At 40.3% G+C, this 19,674-nt stretch overlaps 1 protein-coding gene across 2 annotated transcripts in view; it reads left to right on the forward strand.

Annotated features, from left to right (window-relative positions):
- PHACTR3 (phosphatase and actin regulator 3) overlaps positions 1-19,094 on the forward strand; it is a 106,512-nt gene extending 87,418 nt beyond the window's left edge. For both annotated transcript variants that reach the window (XM_035343647.1, XM_035343648.1), the window contains exons 9-13: positions 10,592-10,647; positions 14,944-15,005; positions 15,931-16,071; positions 16,421-16,497; positions 18,491-19,094. In XM_035343647.1, the coding sequence (XP_035199538.1) occupies positions 10,592-10,647; positions 14,944-15,005; positions 15,931-16,071; positions 16,421-16,497; positions 18,491-18,506 (352 nt within the window). In that variant the 3' untranslated portion in view covers positions 18,507-19,094. The remainder of the gene's footprint in view (positions 1-10,591; positions 10,648-14,943; positions 15,006-15,930; positions 16,072-16,420; positions 16,498-18,490) is intronic.
- Positions 19,095-19,674: the final 580 nt, after the last annotated feature.

Consider the following 19,674-nt stretch of genomic DNA (forward strand, 5'->3'; position numbering starts at 1 on the left):
GGTAAACCCGAGTCTTAAATCCCATTAGAAACAGATTTCTTCACTCCAGTTATTTCAGTGTTGTACAAAGATGTAACAGTTTTGGTTTATTAAAATGGTACAAAGTACTACTGGGCCAAGACACAAACAGCAGAATAAAAACACATGTGCCTCACTGCTGAAAAAAAAAAGCCCTCAAAATCAAGACTGAGGCTCACAGATGAGCAGCCACTGCTATTTGCTGGAGATGATCGTATTAATTGAGCAAATCAAAGTCTGAATGAATTAATACTTCATCAGTTTTTCAGCAATAACATTAAAAATTAAGAGTGATGATCTGACAACAGTCTCTCCAGATAGCAGCTGGTCTATTACAAGGAGAGCAGCCTAATTTGAGGGTGTCTGCAAAAGCCATTTTCTGGACAGGCTAAACTGCAGCCTTATTACTGTAATTATCACAGGGAGTGGCTACAGTGCTTTCAAATACCACCCAACAGGAAAAACCCTCCTGCTTGAGAAAAGATTAAATAGACCAGTACTAATGTCATAAGGAAAGTTGTATTTAGAGGCACCATGTAATTACCCTTAAAGACTTTAGCCTGTACAACGAGAAGGAAAGGAGATAACAATGATAGGTGTGTGGAAATAGCAGCCTTCGTGCCGAGGGTGAGCGGGGCAGGGAGGTCGGGGCGGCATGGACTTGCAAGCAGGCTGGGGGCCCTGGGCTCAAAATTCCAGCAACTGCAGGGGAAAAAAAAAACATTACAGCCATGCCAGAAATGCCTAGAAAATCTGCATGATGGAGGTTGTTTGCACAGAGAGAAGGACTTTTCTAGCTTTGATGAAGAGTCACTGCCATCTTATGTTGCCCTGCTCTGCTGTATCTGTATCTAGCAGCCCCTCAGCAGGCAGACAGCAACTCTAAGGAGGTAAAACTGAATCCCTCCCCGAGAACACAGACTAAATGAAATGTTACACAAGTTCTTACGTTATATTCAGCTGAGGAACACCTACTTCAAAAGCTCAGAATTTCCTGTCCTGGCTGGATTTTGCCAGCAATATCTGACCGGATTTATACCATCGTCACTAAGCACAGGATCCGAAATGGAACTAAGGAGGGTCCCAGAAGCTTTGAGGAAGAGCACACAGAAGAAAACATTTTAAAATTCAAATCCTGTCCGCATTTCTTGTAAGTTAGCTGGTCTGCAATGCTCAGTGTCATGCTTTGTGGCATGAAGTGACAAGTCATGCTCCTCACACAGCCCAACTTAAAAGACAAACTAAATCAGCAAAGTACCATTTGCTGCAGGAAGCTGACACATCCCTGGAGCAGGTCTGCAAGTCTGTGCTTTCAGACAAGATGCTTCACCACAGCAGGGATAACTGTATAAACTGGCTTCCCAGAGCACTGAGATATACACTGGTGAAATAACTACAAAACTGATGATTATTCCTGTTGAGACCAGAGGACCTGGCTGGGTACCCAGCCACATCTTCAAGCTATCAGTGGAGTTTCCACATGCTGATGGCAGGAACAGCCTTTGCATTGAAAATGAACAGATAACCTCAGATTTTGAAAAACAGATTAAAAAAAAAAAAAATCAATGCAGTAACAAAAGAGGATTCAGAGTGCGTTGTGGGCAAAGGCTGCGTGGCTCAGGCCAGCCCTGGTTAATGATAACAGGAGGACAAGCCACAGGTCTAGCTGTGCTGTAATGCTGGGCTAACAATAGCATGCACGAGAGGAACAGGAACGAGTACAACAGATGGTGACACACTGTCTGGAGGCAGGGATATCCCATCCGTTTGGAGATGCTGCGTGGGTGAGTGACAGCAGAGAACTAGAAAGTGTTTGTGTTGCCAGAGAGATCCCTGCCATTTGGTGGCAGGTGTGCACTCACACACACAGTCCCAGGAGGGACTGTCTATCCCGGAAGCATTTGCAATTTTAGCAATCATCATTTTTTTTTTTTGCCCCCCTTTAGGGATTACACAAAGCCAAGACAGCGCTGTTTGCCTTGTTTTACTTCAGTGATTAAGAAAGCTATCCCTCGGTGTAAAGCCTGACATTACAACCAGTCTGCAAAGCACAACGGCATGCCCCCCATCCTGTTAGGGCTGGAAGCTGCTGGATTAGGAGGCTCACCCAGATCAAAACCACCAGCTCTGGAGCCAACTCTTGCTTTAAGCAACACTTTGCAATGGCCAGTACACATGCAGCTCTTTATCTGCTGCTTCACAGGCTTTGCAGATTGCCTAAGAGTCCCTTGTATAAGGATATATGGTAGTGGGAGCAGGGAAGTATATGCTGCAGGGCTCACATTGTCTGGGGAGATCCTCAGCAGCTTGTATCCCTGGCAAGAACAGCCCTTCTCAAGAGATTTTGCATTAATTGACAGGGTGGATGAGAATTTACATACAGTCAGCAGAGGCAGGCTGACAAGTGACGCATACCAACATTTCTTTGTCTACTCTCTGCAAATCCAGCTGTGATTTCTTCCAGTGACCCAAATCCACAGTGGTACATCGCAATCAGATCGGTTTATAGTGGCAACTGTTAGCATGTAAGTGGACAGTATTGCAGGGTGTTGATACTGGCTGTGCAGCAGTGAACACCCTAGCTGAACTCGGGACATTTTGGGACACTTCCACCCATGTACAATCTCTCTACTTGATGCACTCTGAAATGTAGCCTGTGCTACAGTTCAAACTGATATGTCTTCTGTCTTTCTGGCCCCCTGTTCCCGTTCCCTCTGACTGCAGTGACTGAAATTGCATTCCTGGCTGTGTGGGAAGAGGAGTCATGAGCCTAGAGATGTGTCATTTCTTGTAGGGCTCAGGGACGGCTGGCAATCTAGACACAGTCTGTCTGGGGGATATCAAGCAGAGGCATTGTATTAGGCATCATTTATACAGTGCAGTTAAAAAGAAATAATAAAAAAAGTTTTTGTTTTTGTTTTTTTAAAACATATCTTTACCCAGTAAGCACCCAAGAGTACATGACTATCCCACTAGGAATATCATAGGGTTTTTATAAAATGGCAGGTCTTAGTGCTGGGCTAAGACTTGCTTCTGGTCTACCAGTGAGCAGCTTGCAGGCTCCCTGCTGTTTCCCAAGCAGTTGCTATCAGAGTTGATTTTAGCATCACTGCAGCAGATGTTTTTATTTAAAATAATATAAAAACTAATACACAGATAATGGGATAGAGCTAAACCCCTAGGATTTATTATCATTCCCTTTGTTTGCTTGTCCTCAAGCATCAACCCCACAATGTTCTCAATTTGGCTGAGATATGTAATACTGATTTTTTTTTTTCCTGGAGGAACACTGGGCTCCAGAGTTTTATTCCTGCTTCAAAGAAAAATATTAAGAAAATGTATTGCTTTGCAATGAAACATTATTCACCATTTTCTGTGACCTGCACAGTGTGACCTAGATCATAGCCAGCATGCGGTTTCAGTCAGAAGACCCTTCAACATGTATTTTAATACACACCCTTGAGCCCTCATCAGCCTCCAGCACAGGAGTTGCACTGGGAGCCTGCACTGCTTGCACTGTAATTTGAAGCGCATGTTCTTTCAGCAGTTTTTCTCACTGAGCTATTTTTAGCCTGAATGTATTCCCCAAACCCATTCCTTGCCCAGCTGCAAGGCAAGGCTGAAGCAAGAGCGAGTGGTATTGCTGCTCACGCTGACATTGCTATGAGAAGAAATGCTCCTCAAACTACAACCTCAGAGCATGTCGCTGGCTGAACAATCAGCTGTACTTTCATCACCCTAATGAGTAAATGTTGTAGTTGTGCTGCTAACAGGACAGAGCCACCACCTAGAAGCTCTCTTAAATTGAGCGTGGGGGAGCATGTGGAAGGGAGAGAAGGAATCTCCTGCTCTGAAATAACCACCAGCTATTCCATTTACACCAGAACTTAGCCACGCTGGTTCTTGTTTATTAATAGTTGAGCTGAAAATCCAAACCCATATGTCAGTCCCGGAATGCACCGCAACATCCTTTAAGAGTTCTCAATTGCACATTGAGAGAGGTATGGAAGCAAAAGCTTCCAGAAGGTGATGGGAGGATGCTCAGCATCTTCACCGAGCCTTGCGGCAGGCCTTTGAACTGACAGGCTCCGTGCTCCTGCTGTGCCTGGCCTTTCCTCCTCACACCTCCAGGAAAACCTACTGAGCCAAAGGTCAAATGCAGCAGGGCTTTCACAGGTGGTAAACAGTGATTACCATACCGCCTCCTCCAGCTGAATCCTCTCACTTAATTAGACACTGGCTCTGTTGGCATATTGCAGTCCACACTGTGTTTATCCTTAAGCAACACCACGCAACGGCAAACCTGTCACAGGGATGTGGGTCTCTCAGGGACAAAGGGCGATGGGATCTGGGTCGTGTTACAGCCTCACACCAGGCAAGCAAGTGGGTTTTATTCTAACTGCAATCCAAACTACTCAGTGCAGGGCTTCTGTCAGAGAAACTAGAATAATAGACACCTGTAATTGCCTGGGTGGTGAGGGCCGACATAATTAACTGAACTCTTGCTGACTTGCAAATCCAGACAGAACTGAAAGCCAAACAAATGAGTAAGACACATAATTAAGACAAAATACATGGCCACTACATTCATCCAGCATCTTGTATTGGGTAACCAAAGGCAGTTTATTTTTTTTTTTAATATAAAAAAAAAGAAAAAAAAACTCATGAGGGGAAATATATGCAAATATCAGTCAGTTTTAAACCAGTATAGTTTTGGCATGCAACTTGCAGAATTGACCATACCAACTCACCATTTTCATAACGCTCTCAAGCCTCCTACTATCAGAGAATAGCAACTACTTTTATCCTGTTATGGGAAATGCTGGCATGACACTCAGCTAACACTTTTTACATGCTCCAAAACTGCCTTGGGGTGAAAACAAGTTTCTGTTTCAGTGCCTGCCTTCTAATTTTGTACAGAGCAAAGACTGTAAAAGGCAAGTCCCTCCTACCAAGGATTTACTACTACCCGTAATCGTACATTGCAAGCAGTGCTGCACTGCCACGGTTCAGTGTGTGGGTGACTCAAAGCCCTGGCACATATCCTCTTCACAGTCACTTATAGGAAGGATGAAAATAAACTTCTCGTTGAATTGAACACGATGTTCTGATAATAGAGATGCCAATTTAAGAGACAGAGCCTCTCTCTCCTGACGGGCAGCAGACACAAGCTGCTTCACGAGGAGGTGGCACAGGGCTCTCCTGTTCCTCCACCCTTTCCCGTTTTCCCACTGGGCTAGAAATCTACTGTGAGAGGGGACTCACCTCCCCTCCTCCCCCCCGAGCCTCCCAACTCTTTCTGCAGAAGTACCTGCCACAAGAGACAATCAATGTGATTGCTGCCAGCTACAGCTCGCTTACTGAAGGCTGGATTGATTGCGCACTTGTCAGTGCGGAGTTCACGGGCACACGCACATGTCCGAGTCCATCCTCCCCCTCCCTTTGTCAAAGATTATCGGATACACATGGCCCTAACTTAAGGCAAGCAGAAAAAGGATTCCAGAGTGTGTTTTTTGGCTTTGGCTATGAATCTAAAAGAAATTCAGTTTTATGACAATTATGTCATGCAGATACTGTGCAGCAGATACTATCCAGAAATACATTTGGGAAACAAAGGAACACATGAACACATTTAGGGGACATAAGAAACCTCATGAACCAAGAACACAAGCATTTTGTAGCGGATTCTGCCAAAGAGTTGCTAGCACATGCTGGACAGCTGAGATCCTGCAAACTAGCAAGAGGAGTTGGACAGGATGAAGTGTTTGAGGTGTCAGAAATCAGCATAACCCCATGTGCACACGGGTGGGCTGCACCTGTTTCCCTTTGTCTTTCATCAGCTGCTTTATGCCCATGCCTGCAAGCGCACAGGCAGCGCACCGTGCTGCAGCTTTGCAGAGGTGCCGTTCCCACAACGGACAAAGCAGATATTGCTAAGGTTAACTATGAGGACAGAGAACTTGGCAGAGCCTCCTGCTTGTAAGACATATTGATGCATTGCCCATCTGATAGCAGACCCTGGGATCCAAGCGACACGCAAATCCCCAGACTCCTGGGGATTCAGTCACCTGTAACAGCCCAATGCCATCAACCTTGTGTAACGCTGTTGCTAAGACATTCACTTCTTTGAATGTGAAGGAGAATCTGACTGAGTGAAGTAAATATTGATCAGCAACCACAGGCACGTGTGAGAGTTATTGGGCTCAGGAACATGTGACCTTGCTCCAGAGGGGACAAGCAATTAGTGTCCCCTTGAAAAAGGGTACAGTGCCTGTGCTCATGCACATGCCCGACATGGTATGGTAGTCAGTGGGATCTCAAACCAGACTCTGGCAGAGGAGGGCTGCAGCCCACTCCACCAGACCGGCCAAGAGAGACTTCCCCACCCATCAGGTTACTGGGGACCGTGCTTGTTATCCCCCAGGCAGCCTGTTTTCATAGAATCATTTTGCCACGATTATGCACTGCACATGTGCATCAAGGGAAACAGCCAGACACTCACAGATTCATTGCCCCTCTCAGAGCCAGCATGGGGCATTCATGAACCTCACAGGATTCCCATGTGCACACTGGATGGAGAAAACAAGCGTCCTGAGCCCACGTGTGGGCTCCCAGCACCTGGGGTACTCTGCCACCAGGAGCACACATGGCCGCACCTGCAGGCTGCTCACAGGGCCAGCCACAGCTGACTGCACCATCCTGCCACAGCCTGCTCCTCTGCCCTCAGGAGGGGCACTGCACCGAGACATGGGATTAAGCAAATATGTACATTTATCCACTTTTCAACCCCACATAATCCAAGCAATTACTGATGAAAACATTCTGAAAATACCTCCCAGAACACCTTCCAAACTTCAAACAGCTGAAGAACACCTGCTGCTTGAAGGTTTGTTTGTTTTGCATAGAATAACAATAACATGTAAGCTGTTACTTTTTTGAGCTTCAGAAACAGCTGGTCCCACAAACAACCCAGCACCCCAAACTCATGGAGATGACTTTACCATTCTTTAAAAGAAAATATTCACGTTTTTGATTCAACACTTTGGTCTAGACTTAGAGTGTTAATGGCACATCTACAGCAAACTCAGTTGGACCACATCCAAATACCATTTACAAGGAAATGACATTGGTGCCTCCAGTCCTGCTCAGTTTCCCTGAGCTTCCCTCAGATTCACCTTCCCTTACCTCTGCTAGCGGCAGCCTTTTGTGTAAATCGGGGGGAAGCAAATTCCTCGAGCTAAGATGAAATGCGGTAGTATTGATGACATTTATATTGTAGGGGAACTGGACAGAAACAGTACTTGCCTACAGGTTACTTCAGAGTTTTCAAGAAAGTTTTCAAGACCCTTGCAATAATGACTGGCTCTATGCAGGCACTCAGAGGAAACTCTTCTGCCTGAACAGATAATGCAACCAAACCCCATACCTAGATCTTAGTATCTCTCAAAAACACAACAGCATTAATCAGATGCCCTTCTTAGTAAGAGAAAACACATAAGTAAATTTAATTCAATTGAAAAGAAACCACTACTGTGAAGTAACCAAGGTGGTGCACTACATTAGCACTCCCAGTGAAGTTTACAGTACCTCACAGACATAAAGCCCCAGCAGGGCCAAAAGTCTCCACATGAAAGCAACAGAAACTGAAAGCTCAGGACTCACCCATCGATGTCCATGTATCCATATCTGCATCCACAGCTACAGCCACAACAGTGTTGCAGTGGCGGTGGAGCCTCACCTCAGGCCCTTGCACAGCTCCTGCCCACAGGGCTGTGAGGCAGTGTGGTGCCCAGGCTGGGTGTGGGCTAGGCCCAGGGTGGAGCCCTGCAGCCACCCTCACACAGGTGCAGGCAGGTGTTTGCTGAACCCAGAGGAAACAAGCTAGCACTTTGCCTCAGAATGGCCTGTGGCTCTGTACTTCAAAATCCTCTCTGTGCACAGTTTGTGGAGATCATGACACTGGGGGTTCAGCTCTTAGCCTCTATGAAGACTTCTTTGTGTCCAATGCCTACTTCATCCTCTGGCTGCAATACAAAGCCTGCTAATAACATTATTCTGCTGGAGTTTCCCTTTATTTAAGCACAGGAGATTTGGGCATCCCATCTCTGGAGTCTTAGTTTCTCTCAGTACCTTTTCCTTTCAAAGGTGAGAGGAGAGGCAGGACGCCATCCCCTAGGCCAGGTGGCCCTGAGGCGCGGTGGTTTCCAAAATGGCGCCGCCTCTCCACAGCGCAGCTCCTGAGAGGAAGGACGCTGAGCTCATCGCAAGGGGGGCGTTCGCTGCTTTTGGCAGTGGCGGGACTTTGTGTTTTAACAGTGTGGGAGAAATAAATAAATAATAGAACTTTAGAACTTGTTCGAACTTTATTTTTAAGAATAGGTCATTTCTGTTTTTGTAGATGTGGTAAAAAGAAAGCTGGAAAATGTGGTCTACATCTATGAAAAACTCAAATAAAAATGCAGTGCCCTGTCATGCATATATATTTATATATGTACATGTGTGTACCTGCACCTTTGACTTTTGTTGTAGGAAAAACTGAGGATACACACAGAAGTATGTTATCTCTGCACACCCACCACATATTTATTGAAGACTAAATGGAAATAGGGTTTTAAATAATTTACCAACATAAATACGGTAACAATATATGTAAATTTATATAGAGCATTCAATAGACATATGTATTCTCATACTTATCATGCTTTAATCATTCTCTGTTAGGCTTTTAATCCTTCAGTTTAAAGGAGGCCTCTGAAATGTACAGATTCAAGGGGAATCTATAAATCTTACATGGAAGGGTTGTAATTATGAATGGCTTGATAGACCAGCATGTGATTAGTACATCGGGTGGACATTTCATTTCCAGATAAACTCTCAGTTAGTTACTCTTCCCTGTTTTATATTATAAAATGCACATTAATCTATTTCAAACAAAACCTAGTCAGAGCGGTATCATTTCTGAGATATAGAGGGAAATGAGTGAGGAGGGAGAAGTGAAGGAGTAACAGGAATTAAAAATCTATGTTTCAATACTTCAGTAGGGCATTTCAGCATCATTCAGCATTTCAGTTTGGATTATTTCAAATTCCATTGATGGAGTATCTGTCTCATTATTCTGTAGAGAAGAGACTGAAAGAAAAATCTTAGGTGATACATGATATTAGGTAAGAAGAATGAGCATTAGGCTACAGGTGTTTCCAAGTACAAGAGCTCCCCATCTATGTTTTCTGTTGGTGTAAATCTGGTATAGTAGTTGTGATGCATTCTTGTTGCTGAAGATGAGAGCAGAATTTGGCCTTTGCAGTGATCACAAGGAAATTAATTAGAAAAGGACAAGGAGTGGCATTCATATTTTGTGCTGTTGATCTGATAACATATGAACACAGAGCTGATGCTAAAGATATATTTGGAAAGGCTTACAAAACTAGGAGAAATTAGAATTACACACTTTTACCTGTTCTTTAACAGTCTGATAAGAGTTACTTTATTTTTTCATTTCTTGTGTATTTGATAAAATACAGATCTTGCTATAGCATTTATAATTATTCCTTTATTTTCTGTACACAGCAAAGGGTAATTACTGCAACCGTATTTTGCAGTGCGATCCCTGCTGTATTTCTTTGTCTCAACTTCAGTCTCCGGCTTGGTAAAACCTGCCACAGAGGAGACGATGAGAATCCCTGATGCTGCCAGAATGCAGGCCAGAAAGCATCATAAACTGTTTCTGATCTGTTTGCTGGATTATTACTTTAAAGCTAGCAAATGTAGTGTGTGTGTGTCTGCCTAGGGGAGGGGTTCGATTACCTGAGATTCTCTGCAGATATTAGCAGTGTCTCATGGGGAAATCTCATTTAGTATGCAGAATAAAATTGCTGTGGCACTGATCATATGATTTGAAGACTCAATCCTGAAGCAGCACTACTGAAAGGGGAGGTGAAACAGCATAAGACACTCTGTTCAGACAGCATGAGGCTGTGAGCAGCACACGAATTTTATGCAGCAGGCAGGAGGGTAGCTGCTGGATTGGTCTATTAAACGTGTAGTCGGGAAACCACAAGAAAGCTTTATTTCTGGCAAGTCTGCATTTTGTCAGGATGCATCACTGCTGTTACTAGAAAAAAAGGAAGCCTGCTGCTGCGTGAGATTAAAAGGTAGAAGCAGTGATAGCTACAGAAGATCACTATGAAACTCCTTTGATAACCACCTTAAAAACCCCCTCGAGAGTGAATTTAACTGTTGGAGGGCACTGGTTCCAACTGACTGTCTGGGAAGTACGGTGAAAAGGATGCACGCTATGAAGAAGCATTCTACCAAGAGCAGAGCAAACTAGAGGATAACTTCTGTCTGCATTGCTGACATTTGGGAAAAATAATACAAGAAAGCATTCTGGTGCTGAGATTCTTGTCTTTTTTTTTTTTCTTTTTTTCTTTTTTTTTCCTTGAGTCCTGCAGAAGAATTTTGTATTCCCCCTCTACCCACAAACACAAGGAAAACACCAACCAGAACTCAGAATACTGCAGACTTTCCAAAGAACAAGCATGGTACAAAATGTGATTTTGGTGTTTTTCCGTAGGCGACTCAGCCAAAGACCTGCTGTTGAAGAGCTAGAAAGAAGGAATATACTTAAACGTGAGTATTTTTTTCTTTTAGTATTTTATTCATATATTTTGAAACTGATGATTATATTTCTAGAACATATTCTTTTATAGAGAAATTCATTCACTGTGATTATTTTCTGTACCTAAAAGTTTTCATATTTAACATGTCCTGGGTTTCAAGTATTGCAGAAATCAGAATTTACACTTTGATAAAGGCATGCAATTTAGTACAGAAAATAGTACCTCGTTCAATTTTCAGTTTTCAATATTTCACAATATTTCAATATTGCGAATACACTGTTATGGATATCTGAGAGGGGAGTAGCATCTTAGTGTCACACAGTGCAATGAGACTTTGGACTGTCATTTTTCAAGATATGGACTGCCATGGCTAACTGCACATTGAATACCAGCAAGGCTAGAGTGGAATAGACAAAGCATCCTTGCAGAGGTGTGAGGACATTCCCAAAGACAAGACAAAGAAATATCATCTGAGATATTAGAGTTATTAGAGGGACAATTCCAAGCCTTTTACAGATGCTGCTACACAGGAATGGTGCTCAACATCTTTCAAATAAACACAAAGCAGAAGCTTGCAACTCTTTTCCTGAAGTTTCTGACCCAGGCATCAAACAGATGATGCATCCCTTTCCTTAGATGTATTGGGAATTCTCTAAATTAGGTGAAGAAGGGAAAGGGCTTTGGATTTTTCTCTGCTGTGAATCTCAGACAAGAGAATGGAAGAGGTCATCTGCTTGAAGAAAAAGTATATTGCTTCTTTTATTTTTATGGTCTATTTAGTGTTGACAACAAAAAAAAAAAAAACACAAAACAAAAACCGCCACCACCACCAACACCCGAATGATGTGAAAATGATTGTCTTCTCATTAAACACAAATAAAACACAAAGCCACATAGAATGTGGTTTATGTCATACAAGCAATCCTGCCTTTGGTATTTAATTCATAATTAATTATTAATATGATTGCAATTAACTAGAAAAAACGTTATCTACATTTTGTTACCTATAATTTGCTGTCTCAGAACTTTCTTAATAGTTCATACAAACAGCTTATGCTATTGCCATTGAAGTTACTGGGGATTTCATTTCAGTTCTAACAAAAAGAAACTCCATAATCAACTTATATTTTCAGTACTCTTCCAATGCATACGTTGTGCATGGTTAAATTAGATGCATCTGACACGTGCACAGCTAAATGAGAAACAGGATACATACAGGATACATTCTCTGAAAATATAAATGGATGAACTTGGCCTAAATTCACCTGTCATCTACATAAGAGACAAGAAGAACCATTAACCCAGGATTCTGAAACATGTGGAGCCAGATTTTTGAGAGTCAGTGCCTAAGATCGCCTCTAAAAATCTTTTTTTTTTTTTTTGCTAAGGAAGGATCTCTGCTGAGAAAAATCTGTTCCTTTATGTTTACTTTTTGAAGTATGCTGGTTACAACCTTAATCTGGGTTAAACTGACAAGCTTGAATAATAAAAAAGTTTGAATACATTCATATAATGAGCTTACAGAGAGATAAAGCAGAAAGAAGATAAAGCAGAATTAAAGATATTTCCTGAATGCCAGCTAAACATACTGGTCTAGATTTGTATCTCATTTAAAGTGCTTCCAACATGGAGCAAATTCATTGGCTTCAGTTCAGTTGCTCAGGCTTTATACAGGTTCAGCTGAGATCATAGCCAGCTGTATTTATTTACCTCTTTCATTATATAAAAAGCTAAACATCTTGTAAGAGCTAAGGTCATCACTTGTGTAAATAGTCATCTTAAATGGCTGGACAGATACAACAAATCTACTCAAATCACAGTTTTGAGTGGATCTGGAAATCAGTAAACTCTCTTTTTATTAATAGGGATATAAATCTTATGGTGGACTTTAAAAACACCTGGACTGGGTCTGATGTCCAAAGCTGTAGCAGTATAAATACCCTTCAGTGAAATCACTACAACCTCCTCCAGGTTGTGTTTGTACAGTTGACTCCTAAGTTTCTTAACGTCGTTGATGTTAATAATACACACTGCTAACAGAAGCAACATTACCCTGAAAGCTGCTTTAAGGACTAATAATTCACCTTTGTATGGCTCCTTCAAAATGGGAAGCTTATTCCAAGTGCCTAAATGCAACCACTAAGCCATTTTAAAACAAACCTTAATAAAATTGAAATGAGAGCCTGTTCTTATCACCCTCAGGGAGATGGTTCTGAGATAAAAGTAGGACTTACAAAGAAAATGTAAAGCCAACACTTTCTCACAGTTTTGTTGAACTTCTTCTGCTTCCTTTACTTTAATCATACAATATTGCTGGTTTACCACAGAGCATGGCAACCCTATGAACTAAAATCAAGACCCAGGTGTTCACGTGTTCTTCCTGTATTCAGCAGAAGGCTTCCATTCACATTCAAGAAGGCAGCATCTCTTAAATCACTCTGTAAAATCCCCACTTCTTTCTTAACACCAGGAATTGTTTCCATGTCACGCACAGCTAAGAATTCCCTGAATAACTCAGAGAGCAGCGAAACGAATTACAGAACTGCACATGCCACTTCATAATTGGGAGCTTCTTTCTACTCAGGTTTACAAAGGCAGCCCTCAGTAATGAGCAGATCTGTGTGTAGGCAGAGCGATGCTGATGGGGAAAACCTCTCTGCTTTGTCTCTGTAACAATGCTTGAATTTTGTAATGCCCTTGTTAGCAGTTCCTATCAAATCTTGCTTTATTTTTTCTAAACTAACTATTTCTTGTGTTTTCACATTCAGCATTTTACCGGAGCTGGGAATAAGCCCAGAGCCGGTGTGAATATCTCATAGAAAGGGGCCACTATGCATGTTTAGTATCTTAAAAATTGGAAAATAATTTTCTGATCAGAAATTCATATTTGTGGTTTTATTTTGGAATTCTCTCAGTGCATCTCATCACAGTGATATCTTAAAAGGCACTATGCCACAGACAATTCTTCTCTTTTAATAAAAACATATAGATTTGAATATCTACTCTAAAAGGGGTGAATTAAAATGTGGTGAAGCATATTAGTAAATTCTTGCACGTATCTCTGCATCTTAGAATGCACTCTACTTTAAAAATTATATTCTCCTTTTAAACATAACAAACTTAAACTGCTGCTCACCCCTGACACGGCACTAATTTTAGTTGTCCTATTTAGTTGTCTCTGTTTTAAATGTCTATGCCTTGCCACTGAATTTTAATATAGCACATTATAATATTTTGTATTCATGTGCTTTACATTTCTGCTAGAGTCAGTTGTGGCTATGCACTATTTTACTCTAAGCAGATACTTATGATGGCATTTCAGTGTAATGTAACGTGTGTAAAAATATGGGAGAATAATTCATTACTAAAATTACCATTTTGGAAACTCATCTGTAGTGCTATTGTCTTTTTAAGGAGTATTAAAAATGATGTGTGTGCCCTATCATTGGAAATATCGAAAGCAAATGGCATAATAAACTTCACAGTGTTATCTAGAGATTCCCAGAATGGTTGAACATTTTTCTCTAGGTCTGCAGCTTTGTTCAGGTCACAGGCTCATGCCTTAATTTAGTAACAGATAGTACTAGAAATAGAAACGCCATTACCTCGTATCCCAAGGCAAAGGATATATTTCACACAATGTTACAGCACTCTGGTCTATTTTTAGACCCAGTGTGTAGGAGTTAGCACGGCTTGAATGTTAATAGGCACAACACACAAAAGCTAGCTGGCTTAGGTTAGAATGAAATGCTACAAAAAGGAAACCTGTGAGGATAAAGAGGTTCTAATGTCAGTGGCACATCCTGAATAGCAGAGAAAAAAGCACCCAAGTCAAAGATAACTGCTGGGGCAGTGTGACTGTCTAAAGGTGTAGCCTGAGAATAAGGTTTTACAGGAAAAAACATGCTTTTCTCAAAGCTCGTGCAATAAGTCCTTTCAGCATCTACAGCAACATAATGGCTCCAGCAATATGGAGAATAAAAATTGATGATTAACTATGGAATATTTTGATTTTCTTTCTAAAGTTTATGCAATTGGAGTTGGTGTGACTGCTGTTGGTTTATTAAATCTCCTTGGAATTGGAGTTTAGAGCACAGGAAAAGCTGACATTGGCACCAGTACCTTGTCCTCACAGAGAGGTAACTATGTTCTAGTAGAGCAACAGCGAGATGTACTGCACTAACAAAGCAGACAACTAAGGACCAGTTACTAATTTTTCCGTGATATAATTTTTATTGCCTGGAATTTTGGAAACTACTGATCTTCTTCATGAGGAAAATCATCTTTTTTTTAATATTCTCTCTAGAACGAAATGATCAAACAGAACAGGAAGAAAGGAGGGAAATCAAACAGAGACTGACAAGAAAGGTAAAATCTTGTAATACCTTCCATTAGTTTGTAGAAATTTATGAAAGCTAATACAACATCAACCAGTCCTAGAGGTCATTGCTACACAAAACCTCCCTTAATTTAACTCTTTCTCAGCACTGTCTGAGAATGTGGTATCTAGTATGTCAATTATATAAGTACCTACCATGTCTCAGCTACGAGCATTGATAGAATATTTACATTTAAACTTTAAATCAAAAAATGAATACTTGCTTGCACACTGCATATTTTGCAACTATACTGCCAGCAAAGAAGTACTTTATTCCTTGTAGCAATCAGTAGCAGAGCTGGCTTCTTGCTGAGCACCAAGAGTGCTCTCACAATAAATTTCTCTTTGCATTTATGGTATTCTTAAAATCAGAACTAGATCTTGTTATTGTCCTGTTCCCAGGAACCCCCACTGGAATTCTAAGCAAAGTATGCCAATAATTTATTAAACCTAAACTGGAATTCTTACAGTGGGTTCAGTTCTGAAAACCTTGCTGCTGACTGCAGTAGAAAAGCCTTTCAGTGAAAAGTAACTTCTTACTGATGCTGACTGCAGTAAGCAAACCTTTAACAAACCTTATACTTACATCATAACAAGTTAATTATGCCTATTTTACCTATTCTAAATTGATGCATTTTATCAATTTAAAGCTTAAAATATTTTCTTTTGTCCATTATAAAGCCACTGTGCTGTAGTTGACAACTCCATTTAAACAACTGTTACCCTCCCAGCAATACTTTGAAGGACATAATATTTCCCTGGACTTTCCAAGAGTTGTGCTTTTTCCATGTTGAATTAGTATTTTTTTTCCATATACATAAATGCACACTAAGTTGAGAAGCAGAAAACGTTGCACATTTTATTGAAACATTTGTTATTAATATTGGTTTTATTTTACAACACTATTTAATGCAGCTTAATCAGAGACCTACAGTTGATGAACTAAGAGACAGAAAAATCCTGATTCGATTCAGTGATTACGTAGAAGTGGCAAAAGCACAGGACTATGACAGGCGAGCAGATAAACCGTGGACAAGACTATCAGCAGCTGATAAGGTACTGGCATAATTAAAATACTACTGCTTTCTACTTACTTTGTCTAAAATGCTACACTGGACTTTGCAGGCATTTAACCTCTGGGACATTTAACCTCTGTAAACGTTGTATGTTTTGCTGTAACCATACTGGCCAGTGCATAGTGTCAGAAAAATGCTATTTATCCATATAATCATCAGCAATCTGTAAAACCTAAATATTCAGCATCTCTACTGGCAGAGTATGTGTTGCTGTGCCCAATACCTATCATTTCTATGTAATGAAACTTCTGTTCTGCTCTGCGAGTCTGGTATTTTACATTGCTTATTAATACAAAATTATTTAACTCTCTTTTATTTTCAATTCCTAGGCAGCAATTCGGAAAGAGCTAAATGAATACAAAAGTAATGAAATGGAGGTACACGCATCAAGCAAACATTTGACAAGGTCAGTCTTCTAGCCATTTATTTCTATTACCTGATAATAACTAGTCTCTTTAAGTCCTGAATCTATAGATTTTGCTCTTACATGCTGGATCTAAGATCATAGGAAACATAGGAACATGTATTTTAAAAGGAAATGGAAACATTTCTCATTCCATTCCGAACTTTGCTTTTCTGGTTTTTATATATATATAGTAACATTAGCATGTACTGAGGAGACCCCAGGCCTTTTCCAGAATATCACTCAGCTTGAATACTTTGCAACTGAGATTCAAAAGCTATGGTAAAAATTTAAATGTAGGGGTATAATATTGAGAAAACAAACGGACAAAACTCCCCATGATGTTGTTTAAAGCAGATGAACAACTGAATACTGGAGTGTACTTGAGCGTGTAACCTCACTAACCCAAACACTGTGACTTTCTCATAAATGGGGGAGTAATGCCCATAAAGAAGACTTGTAAAATTTTTGTTTCGAAAGAAAAAAATGTTGTAAGAGATTCAGCCTGTAGATTTCAGTATCACTTGAATGTTAGTTGCCACTGGAATGTGTGTCACCCCCTGAAAGCACACTTAATGCCAGGCCAGCAGGAAAATCAAGAGAGAAAACTGGCCTGGATGCTTGGCACTGTCTGAACACATAGGCCACTGTCCATCAAGTGAGTCTCATACTTGCCTCATCACAACACCGATTACAGGTTCTAGGTCTAAACAGTTATGAAAACACTGGGATTTTCCAAAAGAGAATGACTGTGAGAAAAGCTGATTCCACAGCCATTAAGTTACTTGCAAAAGGAGTCTGTCACTTACAGAAAAAACAAACAAAAAAGAACAACAAAAAAACCCTTAAATAGCAGTCAGTTATTTCCTGCAATTTCTGTTATGTCTATTAAGTGAGTCCAGTTGCTCTTAAAAGACAATCTGGGGAGTTGTTGGTAGCACAGTGTACTCTTGCCCTGTCTGCAAGCATTCCCAAGGGTGCTTGCCCAGTGGTGTACTGAGGAGCTTGGAGTTCAGTCTCACATTCTGGAAGGCTCATTTCAGCAGTGTCTGGGCCTGCATTTCTGTGTTTGTTTCTGAACGTGGAACAAATCTGATCTTAAGGGAGCTTTGTGTGCTGAGTGAAAAGATGATCTAGACAAATACACTTGAATCATAAATACAATGTATGTTGATCTAAATGCTACAATTATAGAATTCTAGACTGTTCATGCCATCATTACGGCCCTTCTAACTACAGGGTTCAGGCTCAACATGTATGGCAAGATACCAGCGTATTGATCAAGTGAGATGGGAAAATATGAGTGGGCTGCAGTTTAAGGCAGGAATTGAAAGATACCTTCTCTAATTGAGCTACCCAGGGAGTTTAAGTAGATTAAAATGATGTATTTTAAAATTTGGTCAGGATATTAGGCACAATACAGGCTTACAATTTACAATTACTGCTAAAACATCACAAATGACCGAGACTTTAATTACGTATCTCAGCTAAGAGAACAAGCCTACAGAGCAACAGCATATTTATTCCAGACAGAATGTAAGACTATAATATATTAATCCAACAGTGTATCTTCCCTCATATGTTCCAAAGCATCAGCTCAGATTTGCTTTATTCTTACAAAATAATAATAACACGGCCCAATAAAGAATATTATTGACACTGACAAACAGTGGCCTAATTACTAAAAGAAAAAAAAAACAAAACAAAACAAAATATACAAAGCTCCACACCTATATTTGCATTTGCACTCCCAAATAATTGGAAACTGGTTTATCTGGACCCTGAGGAATGTAACTGCACAACAGTCATGACATATAAGTGGAAATATGTCAGTGAAAATTAAGACTTCAAGCTGCTAATGGTTTTCAATACTGTTAACGTACCTTTAAAGAGAATTAATATTTTTTAAATGTTAATCTAAACCATATATTTTAATAAATGTACTTTTAAAGAATGTTGAAGTAGATTGATAAAAAATGTTTTCTGTTTCTCCTAGATTTCACAGGCCATAGAAATTTTCTTCTGAGAAGAATCTGTCTACTTTTTGATACTGCTGCTGAACATACATCAGGGAACGTATGAGTCTTTCCCTAAAGTTCAGTCCAGGATACCTTGATGTTTATGCGAAAGGAGGACTCTGCAGATGAAAACTCTGCAGCACTTACATAGAGAAAGAAACACCAGAGATGAACTTCACTCTGAAGCCAGAAGAGTGATGGCCTGTGGAGTGAGATGATCAGCTGAGAAAGACTGAATGAAGTAAAGCTACTTGAAAGAACCTACTACTCTCCTTTACCACTTGTTTCAAACTGTTTTGCAGTCTATCATGGAAAAGGAGACGTTGTGCATGTACAGGCTTTACCATTCCAAGGCCTCTGACATAAATGGACATGACACACTGTCATTCAGTATTACGTTGACAAGACATTTTGAACTTACCACAATTAGTTTGTAAAACACTTAAGTTCATGTTCTAAAAACTAATTTAATGTATTATAATTTCATTCTTTTTTTATATAATGTCTAACACAGCTGCAAGCATTTTTGACTCCTGTTACTTTTGTTCTTTAATTAAATGACTACTTATTGCAGGAAATGAACATGTTTCCTAAAGCTGTTTTTTTTCCCAGGGACAGTTGGGAAGGGAAGAGATTGCAATTATTATGTGCCAGATCATATCGCTTCTTTATTGACAGTCTTCAAAAAGATGATTTTAACTAAGATTTCCATCTTATGCAATATCAATGTTTTGCGCCAGGTCCTTTGAATGTGCGTAACATGATTGTCATTTACAGTAGCTGAAGTTCTGGCCCTCTGAAGAATCATAATTAAGTTCACTGATATTCTCATTAAAAAATACTGAATTGGATAACCATACATAACAAGTTGATGTAAAAATGTACTTTCATACTTTCATGTTTAGCAAACAAATTAATTTCAATGTTTTTTATTAGTAAAAATGTATAGTAGTAAAATGTTCCAGGATTTCTTGATAGTAAAAGGAAAGAAGTTACTTGATGATAATAACAAAGAGAATTGGTTTAGAAAAAGGTAAATCCAGACATTTCTAATAATGCTTGACATCTAGAAGCACCTGAGAATTCTTTTCAAAATACTTCTAGAAGGAAAAAGTTAGAAAATAATACAGGTACCTGGAAAGCATGCCTTACAAGACAACGA

The sequence above is a fragment of the Oxyura jamaicensis genome, chromosome 20, assembly GCF_011077185.1.
Source record: "Oxyura jamaicensis isolate SHBP4307 breed ruddy duck chromosome 20, BPBGC_Ojam_1.0, whole genome shotgun sequence".
NCBI lineage: Eukaryota > Metazoa > Chordata > Aves > Anseriformes > Anatidae > Oxyura > Oxyura jamaicensis.